Source organism: Notothenia rossii (assembly GCF_949606895.1).
Source record: "Notothenia rossii genome assembly, chromosome: 5".
NCBI classification, from domain to species: Eukaryota; Metazoa; Chordata; class Actinopteri; order Perciformes; family Nototheniidae; genus Notothenia; species Notothenia rossii.
Window position 1 is genome coordinate 18586108 of NC_136903.1, and position 20188 is coordinate 18606295.

The 20188-nt window shown below is 41.4% G+C and overlaps 1 protein-coding gene across 1 annotated transcript; it reads left to right on the forward strand.

Annotated features, from left to right (window-relative positions):
* The first annotated feature begins 6330 nt into the window (after positions 1-6330).
* Positions 6331-20096, forward strand: elapor2a (endosome-lysosome associated apoptosis and autophagy regulator family member 2a). Its single transcript, XM_079684697.1, has 22 exons — positions 6331-6636; positions 8047-8167; positions 10399-10588; positions 10668-10815; positions 11390-11479; positions 12658-12763; positions 12884-13036; positions 13938-14026; positions 14132-14312; positions 14412-14540; positions 15177-15267; positions 15374-15476; positions 15563-15700; positions 16514-16777; positions 16871-17044; positions 17149-17335; positions 17475-17565; positions 17656-17757; positions 17864-17990; positions 18312-18490; positions 18947-19115; positions 19216-20096. Exons 1-22 carry the CDS (start codon positions 6541-6543, stop codon positions 19282-19284), a joined length of 2997 nt encoding a protein of 998 aa, XP_079540823.1. The 5' UTR covers positions 6331-6540; the 3' UTR covers positions 19285-20096.
* Positions 20097-20188: the final 92 nt, after the last annotated feature.

Genomic DNA, 20188 nt, shown 5'->3' on the forward strand with positions numbered 1-20188 from the left:
CTGATAACCCTCCATCCTCTGTCTCCCTACCGTCCGACCTGTCAGACACCGTTTCCTGGAATTCTGATTCCTGAGGGGAGTGTGTGCAAAGGAAACACAAAGGGATACTGTCAGTCACTTTAAGGCCATTGCTGAATAACAAACACATTAAATGTATTGCACATAACCAGGCACACAAACAGGCCTGTATGAGCCTGAAAAAAGAAAGGTGTAATTATGGAGCTAAGAAGGCTAAAACCAAGGGTCTAAACACAATGACTCATTTTAAACTACATTAGTCACACTTGATGTCACACATTATTACTTTGCATATTGTCCACATGGGGTGTTTTTTAACATGCAAATGGTGTCTTAATAAAGCCACAGATGGTCAAGGAAACCACCAACCCAGGGACATCTCAGGGATTGTCACCCTTTTATCTCTTACTAAATGTCGTATGCAACACAAAACAAAATTACAGATACAGTCAGAGGCCAGTGGTGGATTAGTCAGTGAGAAGGCAGTGTTCAAGTTCTTTGGTCCTGTTCAAACCACCTACTCATTTTCAAAATAACAGTAATCTTTAGCTTCTTTGTGTGGCTAAAGTATTTTTACGATTGTTTATTGAACATTCATTCATGAATCATAAAATCATGGTTCGTATGTGTCTGTGTCCTGTAGTGAATGCGTAGATAGGACAGCTGTTTCTGATATAGATATTGAAAGTGTCCCATAAACACGTCCGGCTTTAAGGGAGGAGTCAGAGATAAATGCAACACCAGTATTGTCTCACACTGATATGGACTTACACACACACACTCTCCTGGGCCTCAGGCCGAGGAGATGAAAGCAACATCTGTTGCTGTGCTAGATATCTTAACAAAGTAATGATTAAGGCACAGGAACGGCACACCCTTGTATGGCATGCTGCACCGAAAATCATGTTAGTCATTCTCACACTTCTGTTCATTTCTCTTTCTGGACATACTGTACAGACGCTTCACAATATGCCTGTTGTTAATTCACAGTATTTCTACATTCAGTCCCTTGAGCTCTTTAACAGAGGGGCATAAATGAGCGCCTCCAGGGCAGGAATTACTTTTGGCTGTGATTTGTGAGAGGTCAGCTGTCAAGGAGGTGGAGTGCAACAAGGGATAATGCACATGCTCAGATCATGCCTGTGCTCCACTGGATAAATAGATTGATTCAAAGAAGAAGCAATCCTTGGTGTTACACTTGTTTAATAATTGCATTTTCAAGCAAACATTGTGAAACCTCTTTCCTGTTTCCACAGGAAGTTACAATGATATGCCTAATAACCCTATGCTAATAACACTGTTTTGCAACACTGATACAGAAATATAATACAGTAGCTATGTTGGGGGAGGGCACAGCTGTAGACATTCTCAGTGTCATTACCCTGGGAGGTGTCCACTACAAACATATATTGTGCTGTTGGCTTATGAGCTGCTTGGCTGCAGTTTTATTTGCAGGCTGGTACACGGTAGTTAAAGGGCGTCTTTAACTCTTAATGGTTACAGTTGGCTCCATTTTTTTTTTGTTCAACAAGGAATTCTCATACGAAGCTTGAATCCAATTGTCACAATAAATAAACCATGTTTCTATGCTTTCACTGCACATTCCCTAACCCCTACCTTATCCAAAGTGACAATCCTCTGGCCTAGAATAACAATCAACATGACAGATATCTAAACCTCGGCTGATGAGAAGTCTCCCATTAAATGAAGTAATCAACAGTGTAAATTCCTGGATAAAAAACCCACCCATCCTCCCTCTCATTATGCTGCAGTTTCCACTGCTGATCAGCATTATTGATTAGAGCCACGGCCTACAGAATGTGTCACCCTTTTCTTGGAACAGGGTGGACGATCTTGAGCTGAAAGACTGCAAGCAAAGGTTCTGATTAAATCTAAACAGCTCACACATAAAGCCATGCACAAACAGACACACACACACGCACGCACGCACGCACGCACGCAAGCACACACACACACACACACACACACACACACACACACACACACACACACACACACACACACACACACACACACACACACACACACACACGTGCATTTAGAGAGATCAGGAGGCACAGATCATGTTGAACATGAGCTCAGGACTCTTTTCACTGACATCCAATCTACAGTCTCTGAGCACTCTGACCGCAAAGTGGGTTTGTGAGTGTGCATATGTGTTTCAGAGCTTTACAACTAATTGATAAGAAGACTTTGTAGCGTTCTGATGAGAAGCTAATTAATACATTCCAGACAGAGGGAGATCAGGGTCTACCTACACATCACACTTTTCATAATAACTTGATTTGGGTTCTGTACCCACCTTGTGGTGATATAATGCATTACATCTGATATACAATCAATTTCAGATTTTAATCTATGATAGTTTTGATTCCTGACTAAATTATTGCTGTCATATTGAATTACTATATTGATATATCCTTTAAAAACATGATGAAAACAGCAGCCTTACCTCAGCTTGTCTAATAATAATGGAGGGTCTGGGAATTTGAGGATATTTCAGCTCCAGCTCCGGACTAAACTCTCCCTCCAGCTCATCATCCTCTGAGCTCTGGGAAAGGCTACGGCAGGCCGGAGGGGACTCAAAGTAAAGTTCTTCATCTGCGCCTTGCAGGTGGCAGATTGAGATTGAGTTTGAGTTGGTACCATTTACTGTGATGGTCCGGCTGGAGTGGTCTGAGATGCAGCTGACAGTCCTGTGAGGCTGTCTGTGCTGCTGCTCTTGTAGGCTGCATGGCAGGGCTTCTGGCTGGCACAGAACTGGGTCTGCTGCTGGAAGTCCGTTGTTATTTCTGCTTCGCCTTGAGTTATTTGGCTCCTGAGCAGGTGTTGGATCAGTGTTAGCATCAGACGGATTACCAAAACAGTGACCTAGGGAGGAACAAGGTAGTCCATGCATGCTGGGGAATTCAGAAATCACCAAAACAGACAGTAAAATAAAACCTAGGTTCACTGACATCAGGTGGATCCGGTGCTTCCCAGTGTGTGGGGCAACATTAGACAGTTAGTCAGAAGTCGCTTCTTGTACATTATTCAATACTTGAGCAAGTTATGAAATAACCAATAAGGAATGTACATCCTTTCCTTTGAGGGGAAAAAAAGGCTAATCTTCAGGTCCACACTTTTGAAGCGACATATGCAATAAATATTTATTTATCCAGGAAAATCCTTCTGTTCAATCCATGCCAACAAATATGGTGTTTCAGCATGTCTTCTTTTATTGTCATAGCGGCATTATCCAGCAGCGGCTATACCACTGGATCATCCGTTTATCCCAGACTTAACCTTAAAAGTCCAGACTGTGGCAGCTTCTCTCGGTCAGTAGGTCAATCTGCCATCCCATTATTCTTTCTCTCACAGAAAAGAGATTCCCAGCCTGCAGAATGCTTCTCAATGGCTTCAGCCACTCTTTACAGCTCACTGTAACTCTCTTGATAGCCCTTCATAGTCCCATGTCTGCCTTCCTGATGTGTGTGTGATAGTCTGAGGGTTTGTGTGTGCGCGAGCAGCAGTGTGTAAGTGCTTGGTGTCTCATTACTTGACCAGGTAGTCCCTCGTCTGTTGTGAGTTTGGAGGCAGGGGATGGGCAACAGAGACTCTGGTTACCATCTGATTCAGGGTCAGTTACAGAAACATGTACTAAACATCCTTGCAATTAATTAATGAACTCATCTGATCACAGAGCAGTGGCCTAAAGTGTAAAGGTTACTTGGGTGTTACAGATGGTTGAATATAAGAGGTCAAGTTACAGGCAAACACCGTAAGCGATAGGCCTCAGATGAGAAAGAGAAAGGAGGGGAGAGAGAGAGAGAGAGAGAGAGAGAGAGAGAGACAGAAAGAGAGACAGAGAGATAGAGAGAGATAGAGAGAGAGAGCTGCCCTTGGGTGCTGGGTCCCGGCTTCTTAAATATTCATACAATCGCATAAAGCAGACTTTCATCAATAGTTGATCCAGGCTGGTCTGCAGGTAAAAACATGAAGCGTAGCATTATGACAAACATGCACGTAATCTATGCAGTTTGTGATTGGTTTCAGGCATCTCGATTGGTTATCTAAGCAGTACAACACCACTGTTTGAATGCAGGCTCAACTTTTTAGGTTGAAATGTTCTGAAAACACAATTATATATGCCAATAAAACTGAGAGTATGTGTGGTATTATCAGTTTCAAAGACAGATCCATCTTCGAAGCTTCATCAGGGGTTAGATATTCTACCATTAAACTTGCCCAGGATGACCAATATGAAGTTACACAGTAGGCCTTGGCCATATGGAATATAAGTGGGCAACACATTTTGGAAAAGACTTGCAACCTGCATTATAACTAAATAAAAGGGTAAAATCTATACTTACAATGAAATGTAATTGCACATGCAATTGGTTTGAATTATAGGTGCAGTTTTGGTCCAACTGATAGTTCAAATAATGATGCTGCATTGTGACCATGGCCTGCTGGTTTCAGTAGCCTGGCGAAGTACTTTTGGCGCTGAAAATCAGTTTGTAAAAGGGAAAACTCATGTCAGGTCAGTTAAAATAGTGCCACCTGATTTTTGAAGAATCCTGCGTGTTGGTGTATTAACAAAAGTCATATGGAATGTTTCTGCAAACCTGGCCGTCCCAGGATCAGCACCTTGGACATCGGTTAGAAACCCCTCACTGTTTAATTATACAATTTATATTTATTTAAAAATAAATTGAACAATAAAGCTATCATGAAGTAAGTTTACTTTAGGGCTGTTGTATTTGACATCTTGACCTGGAACTTTGTAGTAATATGCCCTACATGGTTGTGTTCAAAGTGCAGATTCTAATCTATATTCGGTATTATGTCTTGTGTAGGTTTAGGCAACACATTGAATAGGTTAAGTATGGGCAATAAATCACCTTTAAGCAGCAAAACGATTTGGTCACGTTTAGGGAACAAAAGAAAGGCGAAAGACATCGATCTGGAATGGCTGTCTTACAGGGAAGAAACATTTGAAGAATGTCCCCCTTACAAATTGAAACAGGGCGCAATGATGAAACATGCATGAGCTCTATTGTCTGAGGACGTAAACAGAGATATAGTGTCAGCAACCATTTAGGAACTTAGAAGGGATATAGTAGCAAGAGTCTTTCATAAAAAGCATGTGATAACTTTCAAAAATGTTTAGAATACATCTTTGCAACTTAAATTTGATGGATAGGATACTTTGAGGGAATTTGCAGTGTGGAAAAGGGTAGAACATTGTTGAGAGAGAGAAAGTTGGATAATATTTTCCATTTGTGGAAGACAGCACCATTAACGAATCAAAGAGCAGCTACTATTCGTATATTCTTGACCAGTGAATCTTAAAGACAGACATATTTCCGTCCTGAACAGGATCTAATAGCATTTCTTTAAAGAAAGAAAGTGATTCCTTAGCTGTATCCCACCACAAAACAGGGTGTTTGATTTGCTCCTTTTTTTTTTACAGGAAATCTGGGTAGAAAAATAAATAGTAATACCAAGTTTTAGACCCATGCTGTTTTCACCCTCACCTGATTTAAACCAAAATGTCTCTTCTTAGGCAAGGTTTCTAGTTTTCCCACAGCACCCCGTCCAGGACTTTGTATCTATCTGGGCCTAGATTATAGGCAGATAAAACAGAAACAGTCTATTTACATCTTGAAGTAATGATGAAGGGTTAAAGAGCTCTGCTTCCCTCAGGTGGTCAGTGATATGGACTGCAGTAATTAGGGTTTTAGAACAATATACTGCATCTAACCAGAGCTGTTTTCAAGATAAAGACAAATGCAGCTCACTCCTTTTAAAACATCTTCCATAATAACCTTGTAGCCTATAGACATTAACCTAAAGCTAAAAAAAAACCTTGAAAAGAGACTGTTCGCTGATCTTTTCATAATATTTCCCATAACCCAGATTCATCTTATTGTGGCTACCAATTCTATTGAGCATCACTTCTTTATTTTTATGTCCAACAAGACACAATATTAATTCCCCCCAAGCTACGTCATTGTAGCGTCAGAGCCGGTGGTTGTAGGAAACACATACAGCTTCGTCAAGTGAGGATTTGTAGCCAGAAATGTACCAGACATAGGCCTATTACAATTTTGCCTTCAAAATAAAGTGACAATATGGTTAATGTGAAGGGAAAACTGAGTCAACAAACACTTGCGTGCATACAGATACAAATATATCAAATGTATCGAAAATAAACCAAGCATGGCAAAATGAACAGGTGAGCAAGTACTCCCCAAAACATGCGTCACAACTGTTGCTTTGAAAACATCAACCGGAAGTAGAGTTGTATTCTGCCCAGCTTTATGCGGTGAGGCAGCCCTGGAGCGCACAGTCTGAGGATAATCGCAGGTGGTAAGGGTTAGAATCTGCCGACTAGAAGCTAGAGAAGCAGGTGTTGACTAGTATTTTACCCAGAGATTTAATTTTGCTCAGGTTTATGCTATAGTCATCTTTCCTGGATCGACGCTGCTTTGTTTTTCTCCCCCTCGATGATCCAGAATGCGTCCCTCGGCTTGGTTTGTCGCCAAATGCGCTCTCATCATCTGCACGCTCCGGTTGATTGACGGGGCCAAAGGACAGCGGCAGTGTAGTGAGGTGAGAGATGGTCCGATCGATCAATAAGGCTTACATCCGGTGCTTATTGTTAAATCTAGACATTACAAAAACGCACAGATCAGGCTGCTGTGGCTGAACGCTGACAGTGAGTTGGTAATCCAGTAACCAAATCAAATACGATTAGAAATTGATGACACGTTTCCGGGCAGATTTATGGTATGATGTTTGAAATCATCATTGTACAGCAGGTTGGAAGACAAATGTACCTTAGTCATGGGTCTGTTTGTAAATACAGTTAGTCCGGTACAACATAGTGAGCATGAATCTCTGCTGAGGTCTGGTGTATGTTGAACTTCACTACTCAGTCCTGTTCAGCCCTGTTATCAGTTTCCTGCATGGGGTGGCCTTTCCTTCCCTCTGGTCTGGCTCAGCTCAACACCTCCTTAGCCACACAGCCAACAGTCCCCAGATAGAGGAGCAACATTCCTCTAAATTATTATCTCAATCTCTCTTTTACACTGATATAGAGATTTCTGCAGCTCTCCAGTGAAGGGCTACCTGGTGCTAAACGTTATTGGATGACACTGTCAGCCTATGACATGATATCTTGGTATAAAGCTCATGCAATGTGGTGTTAGAGGAAATCTTGAAAGTCTGCCATATCAGTGATTGACCACAGCTCAAGTATGAATAACACTACTGCAACAGAGATGAGCTATATCGTTTTTAGAATAAGTTCTTGTGTCTCTAATCACTAAGTTATCAAAATGTTGAGTTTTGTTGACAACTGCTCGATTTGGCCTCTTTCTCTTCATCATCAGTGTGACTGAGCTCTTTCTCCAGACCCACAGACACCAGTGAACATATTTTCACACACAACAGCCTGCATGTGCTTCAGTTTCAAAATCTGGTTTGTCTCAAGATGCAACGTTATGTAAACTGTAGGAAATTAGGCCACCGTCCACTGTGGACGACACATCCCATGTTGAGGCCAGAACATCAAGCTAATGGTTTTTTATCTCTTGACCACAGATTAAACATGTTATTATCAAATGTCTTAAGTGTGCTTCCTTAAAATGTGAAAATCTGTTGGTAAATCTCCTCCACCAGCTGCCATCCCCACTGCTCCCATCACCAAGGAGATGGTATGTTGTGTATCCAGGACAGAAGAGTGGTTGTGGCTTGAGAGATACCGCATAGCGGGCAGTCATGTTTTAAAAGCTTTGAGCAGCTGGATACGGAAGTTCATTTCTAATGCAACAACACCAGCTAGTTATTCAGCACTGATGCATTCTCACCCAGAGTGAGATGACTCAGGGCTCTGGTGGGTGGAGGCCACATGCGGTGTGATGTTTACTGACCTGACTGGCCTACATTTGCCTATTGTTTGGTTCCTAGACTGTTGTGGCGACTGATTTCTTATGCAGGCGTTTTGTGTATGATTGGCAGAATGATTACTACTATGAGTACACAGAGTGTGACAGCACAGGATCTCGCTGGAGAGTGGCCATCCCTCAGAGCCCCGGGGCCTGCACAGGACTACCAGAGCCTGTACGTGGCACAGAGTGCAGTAAGTATTTGTTTGGCTTGTGTGTGTGGTATTATAGTTGATGTGTGCATCTTAGCTTCTTATCAGTAGCCTGGTATTTCTGTCACTACTTCATGACTGACCCTGTTTGACTATCCCACAACAAAGCACAGAGAAAAGACAGAGGCCAACGGACTGCACTTTTTCCATTCTTTGCGAACTCTCACACACATTCATTCACATTCATACAGAGTCACAGGCTGCCATGAGATGCCAAAAGTAACATTCACACACCGCTGGCCATGCAATTGGGAGCAATTTCGGGTTAATTATCTTGCCCTAGAACACATCGACATTTTGATTGCAGGGGCTGTGGATCGAACCACCTACCTTCCAGTAAACTCTGTCACATAACTGCCTTTCACACAATTGGTAATGAGCCATGGTGTCACACATAATCATATTATGCGTCTACTATAAGACACAGAAACTTATGACAGATGTTGGTGTTCCTTCAACACCATCGCATGGGCATAGTTGTTCAGAGGCCCATGTAATTATTAGAGTATTTGTCATAGCTAATTTGTTTGCCATGGAAACAGATAACTGAGTAAAACGTGAGTCACAGGGAGTGTGTCTTTGTTGAGAGAGGGATGCTAACAGACATTTTAATTAGAGATGTCCCGATCCGATCACGTGATCGGGGATCGGAGCCGATCACGTGATTTTCAAAAGATCGGAATCGGGAGGAAAAAAATCGGGGATCGGGATTTTTATTTTATTTTTTTATTTTTTTTATAAATACTTTTTTAAAATGTTGTATTCAATGTTACAAAACAAAAATGACCATGTTCAAGTCTTAAAGTCATCCTGAGGCCTTAGTTTTGGTTTCAAATTACACAACATCATGTATGTGTTGCTTCTTTGGGGCTTGTTTTCATAGACCTGGTTGCTTATTTCTCTCAAATCTGGTAACAGAGTGGGCAGGGCGCAGTGTCTAATTGTAGCAGTAAGCTAACGAGTACTGATAAGCTTTATTTCGTTTTGATCCAATGCTGCACAACTGAACTGATCCAATGCTGCTGTGAAAAAAAGAAGCTATATCCATGTTGGATAGAATATCCAATTTAAATAAAAAAATAACCTTAAGAGACAACTTGAATGCTTTTTTTCTTTTTTTTTCTCTTAATGCATTGCATAAAGATCGGATCGGGAAAAATCGGTATCGGCAAATTGTCAAAATCAAATGATCGGAATCGGATCGGGAGCAAAAAAAGGTGATAGGGACATCCCTAATTTTAATAGTGGGGTAAGGTGCCATATGATAGATCAAGGCAGGCAGGAAGTTGTGTTAAAGCACACTAATGATCACCAAGGTGGTCATACAAGTGTGTTCTCTGTCAGATCTCCCTCAAACAGGTTTTCCCTGCGATGTCATACCACCAGTTCACTTATGGCTAGGTTCAGATAATAATAATTCTGTGTTAAGATAAGTCACTCACAGTATGTCAATGGACAGCTAGTGTTTTTTTTTTTTACATGGATATATTGCATGTCTAACTGTATGAAATGTACACTATTCTCATGATAACAATGGATCATTGTCCTGACTTGGTTCATCCACATGCATGAAACCATTGTCATCTTCATGTGGCAGATCTTTGTAAAGGTAAAACTCTTAACACCTTTTGTTATTTTGACATGTTTCCTTGTGCCTTTTTCCCGTTTAGATTTCACTTTAATAACCCCAGACACTCGTTTCCTTGTAGTCATTTGAAAAACTATCCTGCACAGGATATTGTGATTGCCCCATATTACATTGCACGGTGCACAGCTAATGTCCCCAATTAATTAATCTATCTATAAATCAAATCACACCAGAAGCACTACCTGCTGCGCCCATTAAAACAAACTACTTACCCTCACAGTTTGCTAAACAAATTCTCTAACCGCACACATGTTGCATTGGTTTATTTGAAGCATAAAGAAGCCTCACAATGGCATTCCACCAGCTCAGGTATGAGGAACAACTCAGGGTCAAAACAGGCTTGATGGCTCAACAGGGAAAAGTTAAAGATCAAGTATGGTTTATGTCCCCTTATCATAGGGGCTACATTGTACTGAATGCTGCTGTGATTTGCAAGATAATGCTTTTATCATGTTGAGTTTCTTTGTTAGTCTAAATTGTCTGTTTATTGCATAATGCAAAGATGGTTGGAAAAAACACTTTTTTCTTGTTTCCATCTCTCTCTACCTCTCTCTGTGTCCTCCAGCCTTCTCATGCAAGGCTGGGGAGTTTCTTGAGATGTTGTCTCAGGAGTGTACACAGTGTGCAGCAGGAAGCTACTCCCTCGGCAGCGGCATCCGCTTCGACCAATGGGATGCCATGCCTGCTGGTTTCAGTAGCCTGGCAACCTCATTGGAAAACAGTCCCCCCGGAGATGAGAAGCTCACCTGCAACAGGTGTGTGATTAGGACACAAGAAAAACTGAAAATCTAATTGTATTTGTAGAGTAAATTATTCACCTTTTTTGCCTTGCAGTTCTTCCTGGGTGCCTCAAGGAAACTACCTGGAGTCTAACAGGGATGAATGCACAGTCTCTCTCATCTATGCTGTTCATCTGAAGAAACAGGGCTCTATCAGCTTTGATTACCAGTATCCAGACAGCAACCTGCTGTTTGAGTTCTTTGTGAGTTTTAAATATTTTAATTATCTTTTTGCTTCTGGAAAATTATAACTGTGAAGGCTGTCTTGTGTGTTTTTTTTGTATACTTGCCACAAGTATGCCACAGTACACTTTCTTATTTTTTAAGTCACTCATCATGATTGCCCTAGAAATTTAATGAGCACAGTTATAATGTTAATGGGAAAAATGATTTATATTAGTAAAAGATAGCCTAGATTGTCATCACTCTAATTTGAGCTATCAATCAGACAGCATACAGTATTATATGAGACCTAAATCTCTGTTCTCAGTAATGTGCTAATATGCCTTTTCTTGGTGGGGATAAGTCATAGCAGTAAAAACAAACACATGTTGGTTATCTGCATTGAACTGATGAGTTAAAAAAAAAAAATGTTACATTTATTTTTGCACATTTTATTGTTCAATAAAAATGCTTCCACAAGAACACTCAATCCTGCCAGGAGACAAAAAGTCACGTCAGTACTTCCCTATGTTGTAATGAGTGCATGAATCTCCATAATGAATATTGTGGTTGAGAGGTTCAGCTGATGGACACTGATGATTTGTGTGTGTTTAGATCCAGAATGACCAGTGTCAGGAGATGGATCAGTCTGCTGATACCAAGTGGCTCAAGCTCACCAATCATGGTGACTGGGAGAACCATACAGTAAGTTTTGCATGCTGTAAGATTAACAGCAGCCTCGGAGGAAACTGTTCTGAAAACTGACCATGGCCTCCTAAATTAAATGTGTTGAACTCAGTGAGTAAAGGGTGGATACAAGCAGGAAGCCTATTAGTAAACAGAAACAGGCTTGGCTCCAGTATTTTTCCAGGCACACTGTGAAATGAGTTGCTATTATAGTTCAGTTCTGGCATTGTGGAGAAACCAGTTATGTTGAGTGCGGATATTTAAGTGGAATAATTGTTTGTGTAGATTAACCTGGTGTACTTTTTAGTTGATGGCTCCTAGGAAATGTTTCTACAAGATGATTAATTAAAGGAACTTAAGAAATTAAGTCTGCATAATGTAGCATTTGTTATGGCAGCATATATTTGTGTCACTTTAATTGACATGCTTTATACAACAATCAAATCAGAAGGTTAACTTTTCATCTTTGATTGAACCAATGCTGTTGACTGAATTAATAATTTGAAAAATATCTTTAGAATATCTTAATTCAGTGAAAGAACCTTATTTCCCTATGCATTACAGCTCTTTGCATACATTTTCTTGTATATATTTATATGAACTACTGACTGTTTTCAGATTTTAATGACAGAATAATCGTCATGCAGCTTTATTTCCATTTACATGAAATGACCATATGCAGTGCAGTGTGTTTCCCCTAGGTTTACTGCTTTGGCGGGGTGCTGCTTGAGCGGGGGGGGGGGGGCATTGGGACATGTATTTTTTAAATCCCCTGGAGCAGAGAGAGGAGATTATTGTTATCGATTAATGCATCAGTGTTTCTTAGGGTCAAAAACACTAAACTCTCAACTTAAAATGAAAGCGTTTAGTTTATTTAATAAAAGAGCACATGTTGAATGTGAAAAGTGACAGTAGTTATAGATTATTTGCAAACATTTTTTTAAAACACCTTAAATTTCAGGGGGGGCGCGGGGCTCCGTTGGCGGAGCGCAGCGCCCCTCCAAGACAATGGTAGGGGAAACACTGCCGTGAGAGCTCAGCTCGGGCATTTTGGCGGCTCTGTTACAGTAATTTTAGATGGCACATCTCATTAATTGTAACCGCTAAAAACAAAGCCAGACTTATAGGCTCTCTTAACAACTGTACTGGCTTTGTCCATGCTTGATGAATAATCTATATAATCATGTGTATTCTAGGTAAGCCTGAAATCTGGCACCAACATCCTTTACTGGAGGACAGGTGGGGTTCTGATGAGGAGCAAAGGGGCAAAGCCTGTTTTGCTGAAAAATATTCAGATCGAAGGTCAGTAGCAAATTTCCATCCCTCCCCCCGACTTCTTGCTGCAACCAATGATGAATCAATACACTTATTAAATATTGGTGTTTCTTTTTTATTTTCGATCAACCATTTCCTTTTTACCAGGAGTTGCCTACACATCCGAGTGTTTCCCATGTATCCCGGGGACGTTCAGCCGAGTCCCGGGCTCCACCACATGTGATCCCTGTCCTCGAAACACCTACTCTGGCCACGGTGCCAGCTCCTGCACCCCCTGTGACACTGCCACTCAATATGCAGGTAGGAAGGCCATCCAATACACAGAGAAGATGTGCAGTATTTCACATTTACCCTGATGGTGAACCTCTGAAACATCCAAATCAAACTGTTCTTTGGAGCCTAATTGTTATCAGTGCTGCTCACAGCTGCATTCATCACAGCTAAAGGAGGGAGAGAGAGTGTGTCCTATTTTCAGCCACTTTAACTTCAGAAGAAAAACATGCATATTAGTTTTGTGTGGAGGACTTGTGTGATTGCAAGGGAGTAGCACATTTTAGCGGATTGGGTAGCAAGTGTGTGCTCCATTTTCTTCATAGAGCTCCTATGCACTGACATTTACCACATTTTGTTTTCAAAAAAGCTTTTTCTGATGATACAAGTGATTTTCTCCCAGATCTATTTTAGTATGTTTCTCTACAGGGATTTTCTAGAATACATTTATATATGTAAGGCAGTCACTCTGTCTAAGAGCTATTCAAAGTCAACATAAGGTAGTGAATAACTTATAACATAAATCTGACTGACCTGACAGTTATCGCCCATTTGTTGATATTTTAACATCATTTTATGCTCCTTAATTTCCCTTGATATAAAAGATCAATACATTTGCAGTTTAAAATTCCTCATATGATGCAAGGCATGTCCTGTTTTGTTAAGACACTGAAGAGTGACTGTAAATAAGTCTAGAGTATTCAGAACGTTTTACATATTTAATTCAGAACACCTCTTAAATGCATATTGTATGATTCCTTTGCTTCACTCCTGTGTTAGCAACAGAGTCTCTCGCCAAAACACTCGTATCAAAACGCACATTCTTCTTTCTATTCCTCCCTGTGATATTGTTTTTTTTCTGTCAATTCTGGATTTCGTTTGTTTGCCAATGTAGTTTAAATTCGCCTTATCCCTGTCCTTCTTTTTCAAGCTGAAGGATCCGCTCTGTGTAAAGACAAGCCAGCATGTTCTAGGAAAGACTATTTCCAATTCCACACAGCATGTGATCACGAAGGCAAGGTAAGAGAAAAGAGGCCAGCTCCACATTAAATACCGCGAGAAGTGCCATTGTGTAATCACAGTTTCTGTTCTACTTCATCACCCTCCACCTCTGTGTGATTTCAGACACAGATCATATATAAGTGGATTGAACCTCAAATCTGTCTGGAGGGTGTGACTGGAGCTGAGTCTTTGCCTCCAAGTGGAGAAAGGGAGCCCTGCCCCCCCTGTAACCCCGGCTTTTATAACAATGACACAGCCACCTGCTCACCATGCCCAGCTGGGACCTATTCCGATGGGATGAAGCGTACGGAGAACTCTATTGATCTATACTTGAATCCTCCCTTCTATTATCCTTTTACTCTTGTTTTCCTAATTGTGTTTTTTTATTGTGTTTATCCCTCAGCATGTACGCTGTGTCCAGCTGGCACTGAGCCCACCTTGGGTTATGAGTATAAATGGTGGAATGTACTTCCTCCAAACATGAAGACCTCCTGTTTCAATGTGGGCAACTCCAAATGTGACAATATGAATGGTGGGTATTTTTGCGTGATACTTTACGTTCCTTTACTATACGTTCTCTCTTAAGCTTACGCACCCTGTATCCCTCTTTAAAAGGAACATGTCAATAATATTGGATATATTCATTTAATGTAGTAAGCTGTAAAGATTAATACCACAATCCCTATGTGATAAATATAAAGCTGACGCGAAGAGACGGTTGGCTTAGCTTAGCAAAAGGATGAAAAGGTCTCCCTGCATCCTTTTAAATGTAATCTAGTCTGCCTACAAGCACCGTTCAACTCACTTTAACACATTATATCTTTGACAAGTTCTTGGATGGGGACAGTAACTTCCTGGAGTCTTTACTGGCAACCTCACAATGACAACAACACTCCAGAAATAGTCCATCACATAGCCTCAAGCAAAACAACATCACCTTGCTTTCACACTTTCAGCTGCAGACTTCTATTTGTGTTCCCCAGTTTCCAGTCTTTTTCTTTGTTTTGACCAAAACAACTTGAGTGGCGTTGATCCTAATCAGATTCTCTGTAGGAAAGCAAATACGATTGTTTTATGCATTGTTGAAACAATCCTTTTTTGGGGGTGGACTATCCTCTAAAAGTATATAGTAAATGGTTGATTAGTGTGGATTTGTTCTGTCTTTTAGGCTGGGAGGTGGCAGGTGATCACATCCAGAGTGGAGCAGGAAGCTCAGATAATGATTACCTCATCCTCAACATCCATATTCCTGGCTTTAAGTAAGTACCTTAACATTTTTCAGTCTCTGTCAATCTCCTGCCTCAGCTGTCTGTTTCTTTTCGCTTTGACTTAATTCCCCTCTTCTCTGTTTGCCTCTGCCCCCAGGCTCCCTACTTCCATGTCAAGCCATGCTGGGACAGAGTTTGGTCGCATCACATTTGAATTTGAAACTGTGTGTGTAGCTGACTGCGAGCTCTACTTCATGATGGTGAGGAAAGCTCCTGCTAAATGTTTTGTGCTAGATAAACATTGCTATAAAAGTGATGTGAATTCAATGGATCTGTTTCAATTTAGGATGTAAACAGGAAGAGTACTACTGTTGTGGAATCATGGGAGAGAACCAAAACAAGAATTACGTACACACACGTCATGACAAAGAATGCCTCTGTTTCCTACACATGGGCTTTCCAGAGAACCAACCAACCCTCAGATGTAAGTATGAGTTATCTACTTTTTACATTACCACTTATCACACGTCCCCCCTGAAATCTTTTCTTAAATATGTTGATCCAGCAAGTTCAAATCCTATGTAATTGCATTCTTCCACTTAGGGTTTTCCTAAACAAAACATATTCTCAGTTTAATAACACTATGATTTTGACCACTAATCAATTAGCTGATTTAATCGTCAGATCGGTAAAACTCAATAGTTTCTCAATAAAGAGTCATGCAAAAGAATGTTCTTATGCTTTTGAAACAAGTAATTCAAATGAAAAAAAACACCGAAAATATCTAATCGATGTAATAATGGTCAGCCGACTGTGCTCAGGCCACTGACCAGGATTTAGCCACTTGGTCCTTCAAAAAATCAGGAAACCTGACCTTATGGTTCAACCTACATATTAACTGCTTAAGCCCAGAAAGAAGAAACAAGAAAACTTCCCAAAAGTGTTGTAGTTCTGTAAATCCACTCAGTACACCTAACACTCCCTTCTGTTGGTTGTTAAAGATAATATCTGACATGGTGTTGGTGTTTAAACCAAAGCACTACTTTATCTCTGCGCTCACTAGGGGGAGCCTGAATCGTTAACCTACTCTTTTAAAAGCCCTTGTTTTGCAGGAGAGAGGGCATTTCAAGTGAGGGCAGAACTTGTTCTCGTTCAAAGTACCAATCCTATATTTTGCAATCCACTCGCGTTAAGAGGTTGGTGTTAGAGTCTCTGAGAAAAAGTACTTTTTTGAATAACCTCTTTAAACTTCACAGCACTTATGAGTAGCATCATTCTCTCTCTGGTGCTCTCTTAGGTACGCCGGTTTGTCAACGACGTGGTGCGAATCTACTCCATCTCAGTGAGTAATGCGATGGATGGGGTGTCCTCTGGGTGCCGGGCTTGTGCCCTCAGCACCCAACCCACCGGCTCTATGTGTGTGCCGTGCCCACCTGGACACTACATAGACGCACACACCAGCCAGTGCACAGAGTGCCCCCAAAACACTTACCTCGTCCCTCACGCCACGCCGGGCCCAGGCGCCTGCAAACCCTGTGGTCCAGGCAGCAAGAGCGACAAGGTATCGAGCCGATCTTATCTGCGGTTTTCGTGGACGTTTTTGAAATAGATTTCTATGATACAAACCGTGTCTTTATGTTTTGTTTTTTTACAGGACCACAGTTTATGTTACAGTGACTGTCACTTCACCCACGCAGAGGGCAATGTCACTCTGACTTATGACTTCAGCCTCCTCGGGTCTGTAGGATCACTGTTAAACGGCCCCAGCTTTACCTCCAAAGGAACCAAATACTTCCACCACTTCAATGTCAGCCTGTGTGGAGGAAAGGTGTGAAGAGTTGAAAACACACGTTCCTATGCAGAGAAAAAGAATCAAAAGTTTGTGTTTATGAATGCAATGCCCTTGCTTTTTGCTCTCTTTCTTTGTTTAAGGATCAGTTAGCAGTATGCACAGACAATGTGACAGACCTCTCCATCAACGACGCCCAGAGAGAGAAAGGTGAAGGAGCCAATGCTGTCAAGACCTTCATTTGTCAGTCAACAGTGATCCCTGCTACTGGACGAGGCTTCCACACAGCGCTCGCCTCACAGTCCATTAACCTGGCTGACACTTTCCTTGGTTAGTGAGCATAAGATGCAGAAACGGAGAGTTACCATGTTGGCCTTTCAAATGTCAAATTCATTTTGCAAGAGAAAATCGAAGACACATTAATTGAGCATTCACACATTCAATGAATACTTCTCTGTATTATTAACAGGAGCAACAGTTGACAGTACACTGAATGGAATAATGGCAGAGCTCTACCCCCAGACCTCCAAGAAAGTCCCTGATGTCAACTTCTACTATATGTAATTGATTGATTTCATCCGTTTTTTCTATGTGGTAAAGATGTAGAGCTCTAAGGTTCTGATGTGCTCTCTGTGTTATCCAATGCAAAGGTCCCTGGAGGCGACCTCATCTTGTGAGTTAGGTCGGAGCACAGTGGTGACACTTCGCTGTAACCCAGAGAAGAGCACTAAAGGAGAGCTCTCAGTTCCCAGGTACTACATCTCTGTCCCTGCTTCTCCCCACTCCCTGTCTGATATCTCATGAAACTCTCAGCTTTGGTGTGCTGCAGAAGTGACAGCTTGTGTTTGGCTGTTACAGTCGGTGCCCTGCAGGAACCTGCGACGGCTGCACCTTTGACTTCTTATGGGAGAGCTCAGGAGCCTGTCCTACATGCACAGAGAGAGACTACCATCAGATAGAGGGAGCGTGCAAGGGAGGAAAACAGGTGGGTGTGGACAGGTTGAAAAAGTGCTCTTGTGTTCCTTTCTAGTAAAGGATATTGGAGTTCAAATAAAAACAATGAACTGACTGCTTATTTTAAGAGTGTTTACGCCAACATCCTATTGGCTGTGTAGAATTTAGACTGTATTTTGAACCCCCAGCCAGTGCTGATAACAACACCCCTACCAATGGAAGTCAGTTCTTGAAATTCAGAGTGCTTGAGTTAAGCCATTTGAAGTCTCCTAAGGGTTTCTGACTGCTGGTGAGCAACATGTGTATGCTCAGTGGTTTATTGGATTCATTATGTGTGCATGTTCATCCTCAGGACCTGCTGTATGTGTGGACTGAACCAAAGCTGTGTATGGGAGGTATGGCCTTGCCTGAAAAGAAAACGTTGCCCTGTGCTGGTATGGAGTTCTGGGTTCGGCTGGGTGGAGCGGTTGGGGCTTTCACCGCAATGCTGCTCGTCTCCCTCACCTGCTACTTCTGGAAGAAAAACAAAAGGTACAATTCCCTTTTTTTCTTCCTGGACACTTCTTTCCTCTCTCCATCCCCTTATTTCTTTATTTGCTTTAGTTTTCTTTTCCTATTGACCCACTTACTTTTTCCCCTCTTATTTCTTTTAAAACTCGTCGACCTTTTTTACTCTATCCACTTATTGTCTTCCTTCCTATGTTTTCCTTCTTTCTTTCCTCCATACTCCATGCCACTTACTCTTTTCTGCCTTCATGCCTAGTTTATTAATGTCTTATCTTTTTTTAATCTCTTCCCTTCTTTTCCCGCCTGATTGATTTCTTTTTAACTTACTTTACTTCTTACTCTCCTCCGAACTCCTGTTTTTCGATACCTTTCCCTCTTGCCATTCTTTACCTGTCACATATCAGCCTTTGTCAGTATTCATACGGACAAAAGTTTTTTTTCCCTCCACAGTATTTATATTATCACTTGTTGCTCTGCTAGGTTGGCGTACAAGTACTCCCGATTGGTGATGTCTGCCAACAAAGAGTGTGAGATGCCTGGAGCTGACAGCTGTGCTATGATGGAGGGAGAGAATGAAGGAGACATGGAGGATGAAGTTGTGTACACAAAACCATCACTACTTGGAAAACTGAAAGCCATAGCATCCAAGGTGAGAGTCACACATAATATGACATCATTTTCTTTTACAGTAAGACAGTATGCCTTAGTGTGGTATTGAGAAATGATTCGGTTTGTTTTTTTGATTTCAGGGAAACGGAGAGAAGTATGAACATGTGCAGCTGAACTCATCTCAATCTAAAGCGTTGGTGTGGAGCTAGAAAGCTGGTGAGGTGAGGGGAGAGATTGGACCCTCAGGAGACTTTTCACGGAACAACCGCTTTAGCCAACCACCCCCTTTACGAGCTTTGGTACCTGGATAATCAACTGTGTGTACATACATGCATATATATACACACACACGTCATGCGCCGAGAGCCAGGTTCAGAGAAGGCAGAACAATTATGGTGGCCTTAAAGTTGGGTACGACAGAGCCGTCCACTGAAAGCAGAGTGTGGGGAGGCAGGTGTGTGAGATAGACCCTCTCTGGTTGTATTCTGATTCAAAGTGTGACAATGAGTTAGAAGAGCTCAGGTTAAGAAAAGGACCTATTTGATTGATGTTCTGTTTTTCTAATTTCTACCATTCTGTGTCGTGTCTAATGTCTTTAGACAGCCATGTTGTCATTCACCATCAGAATTAGAATGGTGAGTGTTTTCATCTCACGTTGACGTTTACACAGACGGCTATATTCTGTCCAGTTTGAGGTTCTACCTTCTCATTCTTTGTTTTTTCTGCTTAGTTGATATTGTTGTAATGCAGACATATTGAAAATGATGTCATATTATGCGGGTGAAGTTGTGGTGGTGAGTGTGTATGTCGGTCAAATAAATTATTATGATGTATTTATGTATAAACAGAGACAGTTTGATTCTCTTGCCAAGTGATTATCTTTGGGAAATCCTGTGCAAGGCTTGGAGACAGATGAGTGGCATTGTGGGTGAGAAATAGATTTCAAGATTTCAAGCAATGTAATGCCAAAAAAATAAAATCCTCGAGGACTAAGTGCCTTTTTTCTGGTCCAAAACATTAACTGACTGGTTTGTCCTTTTGATACATTTCACATAATTTCAAAATGTCCTCTTTTGATGGAAATTGCTCGCTTTCAGAACCAAAAATTATGTT